Below are 20,010 nucleotides of genomic sequence, written 5' to 3' on the forward strand. Positions count from 1 at the left end.
ACAAACTCCGGACACATGGAGGTTCTTGCTCTGCACAAAGAGCTGCCAAGGGTACTGAGTGATAAGCACCGGGACTTTGCTCCTTGGGGCACCCTGCTCCCGTCAGCTGTGATAGAACTGTCAAAGCGAGGCCTGGGTGATCTCAGCAGTTCCCCACTGTGTTCATCAACCTGCTGCTGGGGATCTCAGCGTGCGCTGTTTCACGGTGTAACTGGTCACAGAGATGCTTTTTCTCCACTGTGCTAGAGAGAGCAGCGCTTTCCATCCTCTCTACTTAAGGCAAGGACGGAGAGACAGCTGTGAGTCTGGACGGGGGTGGCACCTTGAGCTAAGCTTTTTGACCAGGGCCATTGAGAAAAGGTTCTAAACTGAGTACCTTGTACTGGAGGATGGGAATGGCGGTGGAAACCAGGCTTTCATGCCACAAGGCTGCCAGTGTTTACCCAGCCTGCCTCGACAAAGCTCAGGGCTGCTCGGGGAGAAGCTTCCCACCCTACTCTGCTGTGGGCAGGGATGGGCTGGGAGGGTCCCACAGCATCCCCAGATTTATAAGAAAGTGACCTCCATTGTCATGAAATCCAGCTCCTCATGCGTCCCTGGGATGAACACACACCTGGGTTTGCTTTATTGTTGTCTCTCTGTGGCTCTGCCTCCCTTCTCCTTCTCTCCCTTCTTGCCTTTCCTTTTCCTTTGCCCTTGAACAAACCCCAACCATTCAACAGTTCTGAGAGTAGATAGTATTTACCTCAATAATGGTAGTCTCCTTTCGTTTTTTTTTAACCCTCAATTCAGATGATGGCTCGAAGCCCACGCCCACGATGGAGACCCAGCCAGTGTTTGATGGAGATGGTAAGCTGTCATATTTTACTACTCTTATTCTTTCCACTAATGCTCAGAATTGGGCAAGATAATAGCTTTACATGTTTAAGTTTCGTTATTATTTTTTCCTTTTTTAATTTCAGAATCGGGCAAGACATTAGCTTTACATGTTTGTTTAAGTTCCACTATTATTATTATTTTTCTTTCTTAATTTCAAAATTCCCCAGGGCAAGCTGGGTTGTCCTAACCTAAAAAAAATGTGAAGCCTCCAAGGAACTGGTACAGACTCTCTACTTCTGGAAGGGTCCTCTGTCCTTCTCAGGCTTCCTGCCTGCAGCCCGATGTCCAACAAAAACATGGTTTAGACAGACCCTTCAAGCTGCCAAGACCAGAGAGTCATGGTGGGAAAGGCAGTCAGACTGGGGGAGTCACTTCAGCATGTGACTCAGCACTTACACCCGCCCACTCTGTGCCTAGATGGTGTGGGGTCACTGGGGGATGAGAAGGAAGGATGTGAATGTCAGCCTTTGCTCTCACTGCAACCACTAGCGAGCTTCATGGAATAAGTCCTGCGGTCCTGGTTTTCACCGTGATAGACATTTATGGAAGAAAGAGTTGGCACGGTTCCGAGGAGCGTTGTGAAGACATGGGACTTGAGCTGGAGCTTGTGAGCAGAAGGAAGGACTCAGGGTACTCCAGATAGCAAGGACTGGCCAGGAGCAGGGAAGGAACAGTGGTGGGTATGCGCTACCCTTGGGGGAGTAGGAGCAAGAGATTGGCAAGTGAGGCTGGCTGGGTTAGGGAATAGAGATTTGGGGGAGTTAAATGAAGACATTCGGGAGAAACATTCTAGGTCAAGGGGAATAGTAAATGGTGACTCAATAAAGGCCTGGAGTCGTTGGAGGAAAGGGAGGTGAATTGGAGGATCTGGGGGTACAGAAGCCTGGCCTCTGCTCAAGGCAGAGGTACTCTGTTCTGTGGGGACTTTACCGAGGGCTCCAGATCCCCGTGAATCGGAACAGGAAGTTTGGTAGACTGTTTCCAGAAAGCTTGACAATGAAGTTTGGCTTTCAGCACACAACATGTAGCAACATTTTAATGGTGCTCAGCTGAGTGTGTCTGTATCATGAGACAGCGGGACAGAGAAATTAAAGTCATGGCATGGCACCATGGCCGGGAATGCTCCTAGTGCAGGTACAGCTCAGTGAGCACTGCAAGGCGAGGTAAGAATTCAAAAGTCTCAAGCCAGGCTTGATTGTGCATGCCTGTGATCCCAGCACTCAGGGAGGCAGAGGCAGGTAGATCTCTGTGAGTTTGAGCCCAGCCTGGTCTACAAAGCGAGTCCAGGACAGCCAAGGCTACCCAGAGAAACCCTTGAAACAGCAGCAGCAGCAGCAGCAGCAGCAGCAGCAGCAGCAGCAGCAGCAGCAGCAGCAGCAGCAAAAACAACAACAGAATTCAGAAGTCTCTATGGCCCACAAACATCCTCCTTTGTCATTGGAAAGTGTGGGTCCTTGGGGTGTAGGTAGAGGACAGCGATGATGTCATCTGGGGAGACCATACCAGTGCTGTCATTGAGGATCTGGTTGCTGCAAGATATGGTCAAGGTGACTCCACAGGATTTCCACACCCTCAGTCTGCTTGGCGACCTTGGTACTGAGATTGTATCCACCCCGGGGTGCTCTCGATGAAGGTGCTTGGCATGTGTTCGGCTTGATTTGACTGTGAGAAGGGCCTGCGCATGTGTTAGACTCACCTCTTTCTTCCCCACATGGAGCAGATGCTCGGCAGGCTGCATCTGCCGTGGCTCAGCTGTTTCCTCTAAAATGGTCTCTGCGGTGTGTTTGGCATTCGTTTGTTGATTTATCCCCTTTAAATCTTCTCCCAGGGAAGCAGCTGAGAGGGACTTGGCTTGGCTCGTGTTCCTCACCTCCTGGGATAATATTTTTATTCCTTGATGGAGTGGCTTGGTGCCTCTGGATTCTGACCATGCTGGGTCCCAGCACAGGATGCCCTGGTTGTCTCTTAAAAGCCGGTGGGGAAGAAGCACTTCCGTCACAAGGAAGAGGGAGTGTGTAGGCACTGGGATGGGGTCGGTATGCCAAGAGGGAGATAGCTGAATCTTTGATGCCTCGGCGTGTAAAAAAGCTTATTACAAATGTGGGTTACACTCCACGTCATAACTTTTCTTTGCCCATGTATGCACACATTATCTCTCTCTCTCTCTTTTTTTTCTAGAAATCACAGCTCCTACATTATGGATTAAGCACTTGGTAATCAAAGACTCCAAATTGAATAACACCAATGTAAGAAATTCAGGTAAATAATCTTTCTTGAGTTATATATGAATTCAGGCCTCTCTCTCTGGGTGTCCCATGGTTGTTGCATGACAACTCATTGTGTGGGTCTCTTTCCTTTTCTCTGTTTCCTTCCTTCCCTTTCTCCTGCCTGCCCCATCCCTCCACTTCTTTCTTCTCTTTTGTTTTCTCCCCAATTCCTTTGCTGAGACAGAGCCTCATTACTTAGTCCAAGCTGGTCTCAAACTAGTGATCTTTCTGCCCCAGCCTCCGGGGCTTGTGCCACTCTATCCAGTTTTACACAAGTCATTTACTTTGTATCATCTTCATTTTTCACAGCTATAAAATAAGGAGATCGGAGGAATTAGCCCCTTCCTGTTTTTCTTTCTTTATTTTATTTTTTTATTATAGATAGGATCAAGTTCTATGAGTAGTTGATTTGTTTGGATGACAAAATGTGTCAGTATGTTTTAATATTTGGATTGGCTTTTTGAATGCCATGTAGGGGAATTTGAAAGAAGCAGACAAAAGTTGGGTTTCAAACTCAACAGGCTTAGTCCCTTAGTTTTCGGATTTTAAAACTGCTTACTGTCATGCACTTCCTGTTTAGTTTTTTTTGAAGTCTCAGAAATGGTCAGTACCAAAGTCTTGGAAATGGTCAGGTTTTGGTTGCAAGGTGATGAAATCTGAAGAGTGGTCATAATCATAGGATTTCGTTGAAACATTATTTGCTACCAACAAAGCTCAAACTCAACCAAGTTCACCGGCTATCAGTAGAGACTAAATATTCACCAGCAGAAAATGTCATAAACCCGAGCTGTGTTACTGAGAGGGCAGCTCATTCTTTCACTTAAGACATCATTATGAGAAATTTTGCTTAGCATAATTTCTGTTGTAGGCCAAGCTTAATTTAGCCATATCCTTCTCTTATTACTCCAAGGACTATGAACAAAGGACTCCCACCTTTGGATGGGGAAGGCAGAGTTTTGTGTGAGTGGGTGTGCTGTTATTGGCTCCTCCATTTTACTTGCATGCTAGCTCTGTCCTAGGTGGCTGTGTGGAGGCTGGAGTTCAGGGAGTGAGACAGAGGTGAATCCTAACACAGTGGCTGGCCTTCTGTTTGGCTTGGGCTGGTCAGCATTTCTCTGTGTGACTGGCTTACTATTTGATATGAGATGGAAGTGTGGGATGGTGATGGTGACATAAAAGAGTATGACACAGTAGTACATCAGTTAATGCACAGGTGTTGGAACTGACAAAACCCAGGTTCATAGCCTGATTCCAACACACAATGAGTGGCTCTAGTCCCTCTCTGAGCCCTGGTTCTTATGGGATCATGGTCTGTCCCTCAAAAGGTTCACTAAGTGAATGTCTGTGTGGTTCTTGACCGATACCTGGCTAAATGATGAATTGTAGGTATATTTATGTATTTAGTCTTTTGACATTGTTGGTAGCAACACTATATATTTTTTTGTTTTGTTTTATGGTACTGCTATGACCTCTTGCTTGCCAGGCAGGCACCCTGCCACTGATCTACATCTTCAGCTCTTGACTTTTGATATAGTCCCTTGATATATAGCCTGGGGTAGCCTGGAACTTAAAGTCCACCTGCCTCAACTTGCTGAGTGCCAAGATTACAGATTTGTGCCACCACACTTTAACAAATGACAGTGCTTACTGGGGTTAGACTGGAGAAAGCCAGTGACACTTTCTGAGCTGTGTTCTCTGAGCGTAATAAACCCACACCCCCACTGGTTGGTGTAGTTTTCTGTTGTATGATCATGAGGTCACATTGAGAAATGGTTTCTAGACAAGTATCTTCCTCTTGTTGCAGTGACCCAGCCATCTCTATTTTTCATAGTTGTTGATCCTATATGGTTGGCATACAGGAGAGGGTAATTGCAGGAGAGTTAACTGTTGTTTAGAAGAAATAGATCAAAAAATTATTATGCTTTGCTATTTTAGTAATTGCTTAACAGACTAGAACATTCTCTGTCATTATCACCTGGCCGTACTGACGGATATCTGTCAATCTTATTGATGGAGTCAGGTATAAAAGACATGGTATCCACAAGAGTATATAGTGGCTAACAAGTGGCCACCTGACTGTTTTTGCAAATAAAATTTTATTGGGACCCAGTCACACTCATTTACCAGATGCTGTTTATGGTCATTTTCACTCACAAGAATAGGCTTGAATAGTTGTCACAGAGCCTGCATGGCTTGCAAAACTTAAGACATTTACTTTATGATCTTTCACAAAGAAAGTTTTCTGGCCCCTGGTGTACATAATTGAATATGGCATTTGAATGGGAGGTATGTGCATGGGGTTATCTCACTCGAGTTTTTTGGCCCCTTCATAGACCAAGCAGAAGTAGGAGCTGTGGCTCCTGAGATGCTTCGTGACATTCCAGGTAAGCTTGTACCATTCCAGAGACTCTGGGCCCGCTCACGAGACTCTTCATCATCTCACACAGACCATTCTCAAGTTTTACCATCCTGTTCCGGTGCATGCTTCCGCAATCAGTTGCCAGGGAAGAAACATGAGGTCTGGATTTTCAGGCAGTGGGGTAGGGAAACTATTACACACCAACTATGTACTGATCAAAGCATGGGCTTTGGAATCAGACGGACGTGTAGACCTGGTTTCCAAGATTGGTTTTCCTTGCCTCAGAAAAGCTTCCCTGAGTCTTGGTTTCCTCCTAAGTAAAACAAAGTTATTGCCTTTCAGGATTTGTGAGGCTTCAGTTTAGACATGTAATTCTGGTTTACCATAAATGATTTTTAAAACAAAACAGAGCAAAGCTTCCTTTTGGAGGAAGGCCTTTCTGCATGATGCTAGCCCATTTTCACACGTGTAGCACAGTCAGTTAATGACGAGGCAGGCGTCCTTTGATGAGAACTTGTGTCTGGTCCATTGGCTTTTCGTGAGAACTGGAGCATTAGAAGTAAACACACGAGACCAGGTTTCATTAGCCTTTGATCAAAGATTCTAGGTTCAGGTGACCCTCAGCCACATGCATGGGGAGGGTTGAATCAGACTGAGTAGCATATGCCTGGATGAGAGCTCATCTTGTCAGTCTTCTCTCAGAAGAAGCAAAAAAGGCAATTTCAATTTCTTTTACACCCCAAACATCCTTTTTTCACACTCAGACCCTGTGACGCCAGGTTTGTTTTCTGGCCCGGGGACTGTTGATGTTGGAAAGGTTCCACTGGGCGCCTGAAGTTGTGCAATAACCTGACACACACGCCTGCAGACGTATCCACTCTTCTCCCCTCCTGGAGGTTCTGGCCCTTTCTGGAAAGCCTTGCCATGTGCTCATATGGCTGCTGTGGCCTTCTGAGTCATTGGCAGGATCGCCATATTCAGGTTTGCCTTTCTGCTCCTCTCTTCCATAACCACCTCTCTCGTACCTCTCTTTCACAAGCATCCATGGCTCCAGAAGTCCTTTCTGTATCCGAGAAGATGATGTTCCTGGTCGGCTAACACCTCAGGACTTGGGAGCAGCATGTCCTAGATGGGTGCTGGCCAGAGTCTCTGCTGCTTATTCAGGAAATATGAATTCCTGCTGAGTTTTCTTTTTTTAATCCAGAGTTTTAGTATCATGATAGTTCTTAAAACATCTAGTATTTAAAATATTCTTAAGCCATCTCTATTTGTAGAAGAAGGCAAAGAGATAAGATACATAACAAGAATTAATCTTCATCTAACCCTTCATTTTATCCCCTGGTTCAAGATGACTATATGAATATATATATATATATATATGAATATGTAAGTTATATGTAAGATATAACTTATATTTAATGGTATGTCTTTGCTATCTCTTTTTGACTTGTGTCTTTTTGTTTCCATATGGCAGAAAGTGTAGTCTCCTGGGAACTAGGGTCATGGACGTGGCCACCAGGCTCTTTGTGTGCCATGGCCATAGTCCAGAGCAGCGATATGTTTCCTTTTGCCCTGGGAGCCTAGGCTAGTACCCCTAGCCTCTAGTTTTGTCTCTGCATTATCTTTCCTTCTACTGTCTCCTTGTGTTTCCTACAAAATCTTCCATGATATAATCGGGGACTGCCAGAAGGCCCCAGAACGTGGCCGCATGATTTAAATCCCAAAGCCTTTTCTTCCCACCTTGGTGACCAGCATGAATATGTATCTGTGGATAAAGCATCTTGTGGTCAGCCACTGTGTTCTGTGGAGACAGAGCAGCTATTAGGAATCTGAAGTGAAACACATTTCTTTGACATTTTGTATTGAAACAGGAGTCCCATTTCTTCTTGCATGAAAATGTCCGTGTTTGCCCTAAGCACATACATGTGTCACAGGCTGACAGCATTCTTGCCCTTACTCATTTGGGCTCAGTAGTCTTCCTCTCAGCTGGCTTCTGGGTCATTGGCCATAGATGAGATTGCTTTTCCACTGAGGATGTTTCTGCTGGGGTAGCTGAAGTGACTGGGGTTTGGGGTCATGGAGGCAATGGTGCCTTCTGGCTGGATCCCTACCCCCACGAGTCTATACTCTTTGCCCAACTGGAAACTGTGGGCTGATGTAATGACCTGAGGCTGGAAAAATAAACAGCTTGCAAGGAAACCAGTGGTAGCCGTTGTAAGCAAATACCCCACAGCCACCTGGAATCTCACACATGACGTGATTGGGAGGAAGAATGAGTAATCTACCAACATTAGCAAGTAGGATGGGCCCGGGCTTGTGTGCGTTTAAAATATCTATATGAAAACACACCCTGTAACTGGCCTTTTAGGCTCTCTGCCTTTGAGCTCATGAAGATACCTTGGCCACTCATGGCCGATGGAATTCAGATGGGGATGGGGCCATATGGTCCTTCTCAGAGCTTTTCCCTGGCAACAAAGGCTTTGTCCTTTCTCTCTCTCCTTCTTTACCCCTTTGCTGAAAAGAACGGTGATTGTTACTGGATATACAGAGAGCCAGACCCACAGTTGAGTTTTACCCTGCTTTATCAGTGGCTGCTTCTTCACCCCGTTGTCTGCTCATAGTGATGGAATAGGAGGTGTGTGGCCATAGGATTCAGCCTCTGGGACCCCATCTACCACCAAAAGTTTTGTTTCTGGAAGTGAGTTTCATATGCAATTTGATGTCTGATAGCAAAACCATGTCCCAATATTTCCCCCTTTGTCCTCAGTTGTTAGTAAGCTGTAGGTATTGCAGTTGATTCATTCCCGGTTTCTGAAAGCCAATGGTGACTTTTGGCCTTCGCCCTGAGAGCCTTCATTATGTGTTTGTAAAATGACTTTGCGAGTAAGCAGGGTACGAAGCTCATCAACACACATACGATATTAGTAATTTGGGAAGAAGGAAAGAGTAAAAGTATGCTTAATTTTGACAAATTAAAAAAAATTCACTTTTACCTCCCCCTCTGTCTGTATCCTTTCTTCTTCTCTTGCTTGAACTTGAATTTTCTACATTTTGGACCTTCTAGTACAGAGCCTCCAGGTCAGGGCCAATGAAATTACCAAGAGAAACCGGGAAGAAGGCCTGCTACTATTTCTTGGTACTTGTCACGGCAGAGCTACTGCAAAGTATCTCTTAGTCCTTTGGAGGGAAGGGTATCTCTCTTGACTTGTTGCATGAGTCAACAGAGTTGGGTGGATGTGAGTCAGTGATGCTTTGGGGGGTGTATGTGCTCAGACGAGATATGTTCATGTGCTAAATTGGGGCAATTTATCCTAGAAGAAATATACTCCCCCTCACCCAAAGAGCTTAGCATCTGTCTGTGTGGGAAGTGGGTGTTTACCACTTGAGACCATGGTGAGCCATGCATGGCCATTTTAGGACCTGCAGAGAATCTATTTACACAGGATGGTTGTGCTGTTTCCTGTTCCTCTTCACCCGTGACGCTTTACCCTAACAGCATGTTTACCCCTGAGGGAGAGTTGTCCTAACCCAGCTCTGGGGATGTGGGATGTTAGTTCTGCCTGAAGGTGGAACTTTGGAGCCACAGAAAACTAGCTGTGGCTCGTAGGCCACATGACAGTACCCCAAGAAGTATGAGGCACAAAGGAAGGGCTGAAAACTCCAAGCAGGCTTGCCCTTGGCTGCACCCCTTCCAGTGACTTGAACAGCTAAGTCTGGATTAGTCCCCGAGCCATGCGAAGGTGTGCCTGCTCCTGTCTAACTGTAAGTGTGTGGGCCATTAGAGGGAGAAGCAGCTGGGAAGCTTCCAGAGTCACCACTGACTTTGCAATGAGAAATCAAGAGTCCAGCTAGCTGAGGGCTTGTGCAGAGCTCTAGGCCCATTACCAGCTGTGATGCACTAAGGCCTGAGAGGGTGGAAAAAACAACACAGTGAGCATGTAAGGACGGGGCCGGCCATTGGGTAGTGTACCATAGGGAGGGCCAGTGATGTGCTCCACTATAGCAGAGATGGATGTTTTGTCAGTAATGTTTTTTGAAGTTCTGGAAGTTAGTATGAAAAGCAGACAGACTCTTTGAGATATCTATGTAGATAAAACTAGATAGAATCATATAAATTTCCTCCGTAGACTGTGTACCCCTTTGTTGTAGGTACCAGAGCAGACTGCCCCCATAACCTGGTCCTTGCTCAGCTGTTACAGGCCAATTGAAGAGGCAAGTTGAACATAGGAATAAGAAGATTGGATACACTCCGCCTGTAACTAAGGACACTAGCACCTTAGACTAGTTAACTATAATAGCAGCTACCCTGTTCCACCTCACTGTGGCATCAGGTTAAGTGCTGCACATTTGTTTTTCGGTGTTAGGTATCTTACTTACATGCTAAGTAAGTACCCTGCCATTGAGCTACAACTTAAGTCCCATATACTATTTTACATCTTATCTTCATAAGCACCTTGTGGGCCATATGTAGGGGCTACTCTGAATGTATAGGCAAGAAACCAAACCTGGGACTTAGAAACTACCCGAGGTCAGAAGCTAAGCGGGGGACCCCAAAAGCCTATGCTTCTGACTGCCATGCCACACTACCTCTATTCTGACTGCTGTTGGCATCTATGAAATCTACTGTGCCAGCCCTTGGGTGAAATGCACAGAAGGTGGAGCCATAGACACTAACTATTGCTTCAGCGACAGGGCCATGGCAGCCCAGGTCTTCTTCACCTTCCGGCTTTGGAGAACAACCATCCAGTTGAGATTATACAGCATCCCAGCTTCTCCCTCTGGGGCAGAGATGAAGGAGACCCTGTCTCATCGGGCAGGGTAGCCCCTCTGGAGCATTCTCCAAAGTCCCTCCCAAAGCGTGAGTGACGGATGATGTAATTTTTTAAACTTCCTTTTATGGCTGATTATATAAAAGGATTATTATTATTTTTTATTTTATTTTAAAGCTAGGGATGGGGAAGCCTATGGAAATGGCAGAAGTGCCTTTATTAAACTTTGGCAAATTCTGTTTCTGATTTCCCACCTCTGTCTCTGTTGGTCTGAACAACCAGAGAGTGACTTTATTCTGTTGATGTGAGACTTCATGCTTTTATTTTCCCTCCCCAGCAGGACCTCTTTTCTGGGCCTTTCCTTTCCTTAGCTAATTGGCAGTCCTCTGTTCTGAAGGGAGCTTGGAGTGGTAGCTCTGTGGAATCTCCCTCTCTGTGGGGTTCTCAAAGCCACACAGATGACTCCATGCCACACAAATGTGGAGAGTTGGAAATTGGCCCTGGCCAAGTGGCCCTTACTGACAGAGGTGACAGTAAACCCACGGGGAGAGAGCAGGGCCAATCTGGCAAATGTCACTTGGAAAAATTATCCTCTGGGGGAGGGGCACCTAGCCCCTCCAGTGAAAAATTCGCAAAGTCCACAGTAAGAAAAATAAGCCATTCACACAAATAATTTGAAACCATAGGTGTCAAAACCCCATGTGGCGGCATAAACAGAAGGATGGCTCAGCGATGTTCTGTAAATCATTCCTAAAGATCATGACCTTGGCGGGCACTTTCCTCGCCTCCACACCTCCGGCTCCTGCACCGCCCTTTCAAGAGGAAAGCCAGGTCCTTAAAATCCTGGCCCACCTTTCCATCCTTCTCTGGCAGTACACCTCTCCACCAAATTCTCAGCCACTGGGCAGTCCTGGGGTGGCCCCCGTGCCACACCCCCATGAATTCTCAGACCTGGAGAAACCTGCGGTGAGAGCCACACCATTCCTTTACAACCTCTGGAATTTCATGTCGCTATTTAGAAAGATTTTAAAATAAAAACGTACGGTTTGTTATTGTGGGTTACCGTTGAGCATTTTATTCATTTTTGATAAGAGACGAGATGGGCGGGAGGTATTAAAGAGGTTTCAGGGTCATTGCTGTCGAAAGAAGGCCAGTGTTTTTCTTAATATTCTTGGCCCGGCAAGATGATTACTTTTGCAATGAATTTAAGCAAGCTCCTCTCATTTTCTCGGGCTGAATCACCTTTTCTTGATGGTTTACCCCCATAAGAAAGTGCAGTCTTGAGGGTTTGAGGGCTGAGTGTAGCGTTTCCCAGGATGAGTGGGGGTCAGGGATGAGTGGGGTTCCAGCAGTCACAGACCCACTGGCTAGCATGGTGGGTGGGTCCCAGCTCTGGACACTGGCTAGAACAAGATTCTTGGATTAAATACCTTTCATGGATTCTTTGTCTATGAGAGTCCATGGTTCTCCGAGGGAGGAGCAAACCAGAGGTGGGGGTGGCGAAGTGGGCAGGAAGGAGATGATGAAGTCCTAACCCTTAAGACTTACAGTTGGTGCAGTCAGAGCACAAAGAGTGAGGGACTCAGAAACTCAGCAGGGGCCATGTCACGCCTTAGTGTCACTCCAAGAAGTTCTCAGAGATAGCTTCAGGGACAGAGAAAGACCTCGGATGAGAATAGGTGGACACATCTTCTGGCTGATCACACAATTCTCAGAATTTTCCTGGCCTTTTCAGGGCCTAATATTGTATCAGACTAAGGTACACATATATCCACTGAGTTCCCGCACGTCCCCAGAACTTTTTGTTTAACCTCCTCCTGAGCCCTAGAGATTTTTGTCACCCACAATCTTGCACTGCTCCCTCATCTCTCAGGACATTGTCCCGAGCCCTGTTAGTATCCCTCTGTCTTCCATTGCCTAGCTCAACAAACATAAGTAAGTGTCAGGGCGGTCAAAGCAGCTTCTTTAAAGAACCACCAGGTCTTTATCTGGAGAGACCACATTCTTGGCCAGGGCATCCTTCCAGCCTACAGTTTTTGCTTGTGTTTTTGAGATAGGATCTCATTATCCAGCCTAGTCTAGCATCAAACTCCCAATCTTTCACCCTTGGCTCCCCCCTGCTCCCTGCCACTTCCATCCCTGCCCTGTTCCCGGCTCAGAACTTCTCAGTTTTTCTCTATCTATATATCATCTTTCCTGAAGTCCTTATGATGCTTCTTTTAGTATGTCCATTTGGCTGAGCAACCCGGCCCCGTTCTTTGGCCCAGTGCTACCTAGATATGGTGATGTGAGCATGCACAGATGATTTCAGTTAGGCCAGCTTGCTCTGCACAGTGGGCCAGCCTCATGCAATCAGTTCTAAGCATTAAGAAAAATTCTGCCTGGAGACTGTCATGGAGAAGCTCTGCTTTTGTGTCTTAGAGCTGAGGGTTTGACCTGTTGGTTTGCGACTCAAGACTGCCTCAGTTGCTTACCTGCATTTCTACGAGGCTGACTTGTCTACATAGTTTAGACTTGCCATCTCCCTAATTCATAAGCCCAGTCCTTAAAAAATCTCCCTTTCATGGTGTGTGTATGTGTGTGTGTGTGTGTGTGTGTGTGTGTGTGTTTGTGTGAGTGTGTGTTTCTGGAGAACATTGAGGAATACAGTCCCTATTTGACACCCCTCTCTGTCTTCTTTCCATCATCTTTCTCTACCATGAAATTCCTGTTTGCTTTCACCCACTGGTCACTGATAACTTGACTTTCAAAGGCATTAAGGTGTTGGTTACCCAGAAATCTTTGCTTCCTCTTTTTTTTTTCCTCCCTTCCTCTCAGCACTTTCTTCTCTGGAAGCCAATAACCTGGAAGTTAGACAAGCCCAAATCCTGCAATGTTTATGTTTGTTGCCCATTTTTACTCTTAAAAATACAGAAAAATAAAAAAGACAAAGAAGAAGAAGGGTCCTGGAAGAGAGGATTAAACTCTGGGCTCCAGTGCAGATAGGGGATCAGCTGAGAATTTATGTTATCCATGATCTCCTCTGTTCCTAATTACCATGGGTAAATGCCAGGTACAGGGACTTGAGCCAGTCCTAGCAGACGAGATGTCCTCTCTGCTGATCCTGTCTTGGCCAGCACATGAAGACCTGGGCTCTGGGCCCTCACTCAGGGTCCATGTTCATCCAGTTCAACCTGGCCTTTCCAGCCCCATATCCAACCTTGCTCACTGCTGATCTCTCTGGTCCCACTCTCTCCCCTGACGTGCTGTGTATGACCGGGAAAGGCACACTGTCTGTCTTCCAATGGCAAGGCCAGGACTTTGTGTGTTCTCAACTCAGTATGCTTTTCTGTTGCATTTCTTCTTTGAGTCAGAGGTTTCATTGCCAAGAGAAAGAGTGAGTGAGCGTTCACTGCCTGGCACCCTCTCAGGGGCAGGTTCAGGGAGGAGTACAAGTGTGTGTGGTCAGCCATCGCCACGCCCCTCTTCTTTGGCATGGGTTATATCCTCCAGGCATATACAGGTAGCCCTGACCCGTTCTCACAGTCACCGGGCCGTGCCTTTCCACCTTATCCCTGTTTCACAGCTTTTCCTAAGCGGAGATGAAGTGTTTCAGAATGGCATGCATCCATGCCAGCAGAGCTCCTTGCTCTGTGAGTTAGAAGTGACCCTGGGGGTCAGTCCCAGCTTGCATTCTGTTAGCCGACCTGAGAAAGCTGGTGGAGGTGGACGGGATGGTAAGATTCATCTTGGAGGTGACTGAGTAGGGCAGAGGGTGGTTCCACAGATGGACTGGCTTTCGGTCCTCAGATAACAGCAAGCCTACACTCCTTGGAACTTACTAATTAATTAGTGTTTGTATCATCTCCGGAGAGCTTGCAGGGGCGGCAAGACTCCCTGTGGCCTAAAGGGACAGTTAATTTGGTACCTATTGTCATATAGCAAGCTAGTCCAGATCTACTAGTGTAGCAGAAAAACAATTCATCCTTGCCAATGTATCTTCCATGGACAGGGTGCCTGTCTCACTAGTTTTATGTGAATTGGCCCCTGGGCTCATCCAAGTGAAGGATCAGTGGCGCTAGAACATCCAAGACGACCGAGCAGCCATGTCGCTAGCAAGCCAAGCCATTTCCCTTTCCTTCTCAAGAGGCCTCTGCTCCTCCAGCAGGCTAGAGAGTGTATAAAAGCACCCTTACCTGGCAGCCTTAGGACTCATCGGAAGTGAAGGGAGAAGCCCCAAACACTCTGAAGGTGTGGGCTTTTTCTCCAGTAGCGTCACACTGTTCTGTTGTGGGTTAAAACTAACCAGGGGTCGATGTGGACTAGTCTACACAAAGGCGTAGAGACTCGATCATTAGAGACTTTTATGAATCAGGTACTGTTTGAGGAAAGTAGAGGGTAAGCTAAAGCTCGGATCTGCCGTTGCCGATGAAAGCTGTTAACGCCCGGCTCCTGCCCCAGCCTCCCCAGGTTTCAGGCCCACTGTGGTGTGAAGTTAGGTTCACCATCCCCCTGCTTGCCCTGGAAGGGGCGGGGGGGGGGGAGGTGCTCCTCCTCTTCCCCTTTGCATCTTGCAGGAGTCTGATTTATGGCTGGAGAGGCTGGCCTAGAGGGTCCTAATTTAAAGCCCCTGTCAGAGGCCGTTACATGAACGTGGTGCCAGTAAAAGCTGTTTTCCTTTGCCTTTGTTTCTCTGTCAGCTCTTTCATGGCATGAAATATGAGGTAGGAAAATGAGGCTACCAAATTGGATCTGAGAGAGCCATCCAGAGCCCCTTGAAGTTGTGTTGCTGTTTGCCTGACAAGATCTAAGGAAGGTGGAGGGGTTTACTTTGGGGGCCATATGGGATGTACAGATCTTCTTTTTCAACATTGTTTTAAACAAATGCCACACTTTAATTAAAAGAAATAATTAAAACAAAAATTTAAAATCAAACAATAACAGTGCTCCTTCCCTCCCCCCCGCAAAAGAAGCTTTCAGCAAAACAAAGAAAGGGTTTAAAACCCAGGGTGATTTACTGGGCAGGATTTTCCAGTAAAGGGTCCTACAGGTGTGAGGCTTCTGTGAGCTGGCCACACCTGGCATAGGGCCTCAGTTCCTGTCTCTGTCTGGGCCTGGCTCTGGAGAGACTTGGTTTAGCTGTTTGGACATGTTCACGTGTTCCCCAAGCTACCAACTACGGACACCTTTCTGCCTCCCCTGTTTCTGCTCCTGTCTAATGGAAGCATCTTTGAATAATAGATTCAGCCCACTAGCTTTCTTTCTTTGACTACCTGTGTTGGAGGGTGAAAGCAGCCAGGGCTGGCCCTTGTTTTTCCTTCATTTGGGTGTGGGACATTACCCTGTACGAAGGTGGTGGTCTGTGGTTTTGTCCTGCTATGCCTGGGCAGGGACCCCTTGCGTGGGCATCCCAGCATCCACAGGCAGGGTGGCTAGGCTGAAGCCTGTAGATCGCGCAGGCGCATCAGCAGGGACACCGATGAAAATGGAGGAACCGTCCAGCTTTGAAGCAAACTCCTGCTCAGGGAAGTCTTCCTGATGACCTGGCTGGGTTGTTGCTTACAGGAGAGTCTCCCTGGTCAAAGCGCTGATGAGTCCCTGGCGGTGTCTGGAATGATTCACCGGTTCCTTGGGGGCAGGCCTGGTCCTGGCTTTTTATTATGGAGTCTGGACAGAAGGAGGCTTTTAATCGTCACCAGAAGCTGCATCTTCTCTTACAGAGAAAGTCCATTCTTGTGACCAGGAGAGGCAGAGCGCCCTGGAAGAGGCGCGGCAGAATCCCCGCGAGGGCATTGTGATCCCCGAGTGTGCCCCTGGTGGGCTCTACAAGCCGGTGCAATGTCACCAGTCCACAGGCTACTGCTGGTGTGTCCTCGTGGACACGGGGCGCCCGTTGCCTGGGACTTCCACACGGTAAGCCTGCGCGGAGCATCCTGGGACACAGGGACCAGCTTTTGGTTATGCTGCCCTTTTTTGTCTTTACTGCCCTACTTCTCCCAGAGCCAAGTCTCGGGTCTCCATTCCAAAGCAGATGAGGGTCTAATAGAAGTGCCTGGGACCTGGATTCTGATCACTGATTTGTCCATTTCTAGCTGCGAACTTTGGGAAACTATTTAAGCTCTCTCAACCTTCAGTTCCCCGATGAAAAGCTGATTGTACTGCCCTGATCTTGAAGTGACCAAAAAAAGATCCCACGTGCAGATTGGAGATGGCATTGTTATCACGCTTGCGTGGCTAAAATGACATGCCTGAACATGTCTCAATGGGAGCATTTATGCTGGATTGTCCTGTAGCTGCTGGACAGCTCAGGGACTGTTTTATTTTCCTCCCCAAGGGCTCTAGACTTAATGATGACACAGATCATTGCTGGGCAGTAAGCAGTGGCTGAAGAAGACTCAGGTGCCAACCCCATCAAAACTTCTCATTTCTCTGTCTCTCCTCCAAGCTATGTGATGCCAAGTTGTGAGAGTGATGCCAGAGCCAAGAGTGCAGAGGCAGATGACCCTTTCAAGGACAGGGAGTTACCAGGTAGGAGACACTGCCCTGCTGGTACAGGCACCTTCGGCTCTTTGGGCTTCTTATCCCATCACCGTGCAGAGGCCACTCTCTCCTCTACATCTGTTTTCCCAATCGGCAGCGTAGAGCAAGGCATGCTGGGAAGGCCCATCACAGGAACAAAGACCTGGGAGCCAGAGAATCTACATCTGGAGTCAGTCCTGTGCCCCTGAGAACATTGCTCTCCTCCCTTGCTCTTTCCTCCTTGTCTTAAAAATGTAGTCAGGGACTTCAGACTCAAGTCTGTGGAATTTCATGGCCATTCTCCATGTCAGTGAAATGGGGATGGTATTTTGGGGACTGTGAAAAAAAGATAGCTTACAAGGAGCACCTTCTCTGAGGGGTCTGGATACTATCTGCCACCTGTTCTGTGAAATGCTTATATATGATGATCTTTGGTGTCACAGGATGGCCTGTGTCACTGGGGGTGACATGAGACACACTGGACCCCCAAATTGCCACTGGGCTAGCTTTTCCCTTTTTTATAGTGAACTCTGAGTCACAAGTATGGGGTATGTAGATTGTAGACCTTCTGCCGTAAATCCGCATAAGTTTCTTTTTTTCTTTCTGTGCATCATTCTAGAAAAAGCCCAAGCACAGGGAAGCCTTTCCACAGGTGACCCTGTCTTAGACCTACATCCACATAGAAGAGCATCCTTGGAGAAAGCACCCCCACGCCTCTGCATAGATGGGAGCTGTCTAAGCTCATGCTCATTAGCAGTCTTTACTTAGTACAAAATTAGGTCTGTCCTGGTGGGAACTGGTGCCCTCTTCCTATTACCCATCACGACTCCAAAGTGGGAACTGAGAGCAGGGAGCCCTGAAAGTCCCGCCTTGTGAGGTTAGTAGAAGCCACAGCATTAAGATATTGGAAGTAGGGAGACTAGGGTACCTTCTGACAGCCTCCCCAGGGGCAGATAGGAATAGCCATTCTCCTTCACGCCAGGCAGGGCTTAGTCTAGTGCTCAAAGACACGAGGTTCACAGGGTAGAACAGGCAAGTCATATACAGATACAGGAAGGCACAAACATACAGATTCGTGGCAGGTACCCTCAAGAGAGAGTGGCGTGCTATGTGAATGACAGTGAGAACCTAGTTGGGTCTACCCACCCTGTCCTGAGAGGCCATGTTTCATTCGAGGCCTCGAGGTTTGGAGGGAGAAGGGCCTAGCTCCTATGGGGGGTGAGGGCGGGGCTGTGGCTGTGCTATGGGCCCACTTGGTGGGGGTGAGTAGGGCTCCCCTCTTCTCAGGGTAGGCAGTGTTTCCCCAGCAGAGCCCCTCTTTGCGGCATGCACCTGGGACAGGCACACCTGGGAGGCAGCTCACCTGTACTGGGGCTTTTGCCGAAATAGCGGAACAAGAATAGAAAGTTGTGGGTGTTCACGGAGGAGTCTACAGTCATCACCTCAGCTGGGCAATAAGGGCGAAAAGAGGAGGCTGATGATAGGTCCACTTAATTCACGCAGGGAGGGTTCTGTCCCTCCCTTGTGCTTCCTCCACGCCCAGTTTTGCCCCTCAGAGCAGAACAGTGTCTGTCTGGTCTTTATCTTGAGTACATTGGCCCAGCATATTACTGTGAACTCTACCAACCTAAGGGCCTCGTCTGTTGTCTTCCTAGCATTCACACAGTGCCTGCATTGGTGTGTGGAACGGGAGAAACCTGAAAACATTATGGTCCTTTTGGTCTGATGCTTCTGTGTGGATTCTGCACAGAGGAATGATGGAGGCTTAATGGCGATCCTTTGAGTAGTGAACACATCCCTAGTCTCTGGCTAGTCGAGGTAGTCGAGGAAGGTGTTGTCTTGGTGAGCTACCTGGATTCTGCCTTCAAATCTCCTCTTCTATCTTAGGCTGCCCGGAAGGGAAGAAGACAGAATTTATTACCAGCCTGCTGGATGCCCTCACCACAGACATGGTTCAGGCCATTAACTCAGCAGCGCCCACTGGAGGTGGGAGGTGAGAATGTGAGCAGCACTCCGGTGCCATAGGGTGCGGCCCTGGACTCTTCCAATAGGAAGGGGGCTGGGAGAGAAGCCGCGGGAGAATATGTAGTCGTGAATGGTGTTGATCTTGCTGTGATCCTCCTGCCTCTGCCTTCTGGGTGCTGGGATTACAGGTGTGTGCAGCCACACCTTGAGAAACAGGGGCATTTCAGTCAATGGGCACCACATCTCTGTCAGACAAGATGGGTAAGTTGTCAGCCCGGGGTCCATGGTACAGTGTCATGTTCTTACAGTCCTCTTTGGAGGTTAGAGCTTGTATATTTAGGGTTCTTACATGGACAAAACTATTTAAATAAACAAAAGGAGAAAACAGGGTACACTAGCTATAGTTCTTTAAAATCCTTGTCTGGGGGCCTAATCTGAGCACTCCAGGGTCCCATGAGCTCTCAGGCTGGCTTCTGTTTCCTCAAACACCGTGCTCAGCAGAGTGCGGCACCTGAAAATAGTGGCAACGCACCCCAGTTGCCAGGAAGAGGAAGAAAGTGAGGGTTGCAAATGTACATTATCACATGCCTATAGGTAAGAAACTGCCAAGAGCATGCTAAACGACCGCTGATTGTTGAAAACCCGGCATGAAGTGTGGTAGTCCTTCTTGGTCCTCTGTTTCACTTTTCAGGATTTCAGTTGTTCACAACCAGCTACGGTAAAAACAAAACAAAACAAAACAAAACAAAACAAAACAAAACACCCTGGAAAATTCTAGAAAGAAAACAATTTATTTAAACTTAGAATAATTTTTATTATTCTAAATGTTTTGTTATTACTTATTGCTGCTAATTTTTTTGCTGCTTACTGTATACGTGTTCTTCATTTCCAGATTAAACTTTATCACAGTCATGTGCATTAGGAAAAGCAGTGTATTTAGAGTTCTATATTTTCAGCAGTTTCAGGTGTCCATGGGGACACGGAAAGTAGAAGGGAGAACTACTGCTTTTATGCTGTTTAGAAGCAGGAGAGGAAACATGATCAATGGAGGAAGCATGGGCACAGAAATCTTAGGGCTGGGGTGGGCCCACCACCCCACCACCCAGCAGCTCAGGGAGCTGGTTGCAAGTTCTCCCTCCGCCCCATAGAGACAAGACATCAACACCCCTGACCCTCTGTTTCCATAGGAGCCACTGACCCCAGGACTACACAATCTTGGTTACAGGAAGGGGATCATAGACAGGTCCTGCCACCAGAAGTTAGGATTGGTGTC

General features: G+C 47.4%; 1 protein-coding gene across 6 annotated transcripts in view; it reads left to right on the forward strand.

Moving 5' to 3' along the window:
- Smoc1 (SPARC related modular calcium binding 1) overlaps nucleotides 1-20,010 on the forward strand; it is a 153,126-nt gene that overhangs the window by 119,586 nt on the left and 13,530 nt on the right. Inside the window, exons 6-11 of one of the 6 annotated variants that reach the window (XM_060387788.1) lie at nucleotides 760-849; nucleotides 3,058-3,138; nucleotides 5,480-5,530; nucleotides 15,953-16,166; nucleotides 16,699-16,781; nucleotides 18,660-18,765. In XM_060387788.1, coding sequence (XP_060243771.1) covers nucleotides 760-849; nucleotides 3,058-3,138; nucleotides 5,480-5,530; nucleotides 15,953-16,166; nucleotides 16,699-16,781; nucleotides 18,660-18,765 — 625 coding nt within the window. The remainder of the gene's footprint in view (nucleotides 1-759; nucleotides 850-3,057; nucleotides 3,139-5,479; nucleotides 5,531-15,952; nucleotides 16,167-16,698; nucleotides 16,782-18,659; nucleotides 18,766-20,010) is intronic. The other 5 variants (XM_060387790.1, XM_060387791.1, XM_060387792.1 and 2 more) reach the window with 5 other exon arrangements.

The sequence above is a fragment of the Meriones unguiculatus genome, chromosome 7 (genome assembly GCF_030254825.1).
Source record: "Meriones unguiculatus strain TT.TT164.6M chromosome 7, Bangor_MerUng_6.1, whole genome shotgun sequence".
Classification (NCBI taxonomy): domain Eukaryota; kingdom Metazoa; phylum Chordata; class Mammalia; order Rodentia; family Muridae; genus Meriones; species Meriones unguiculatus.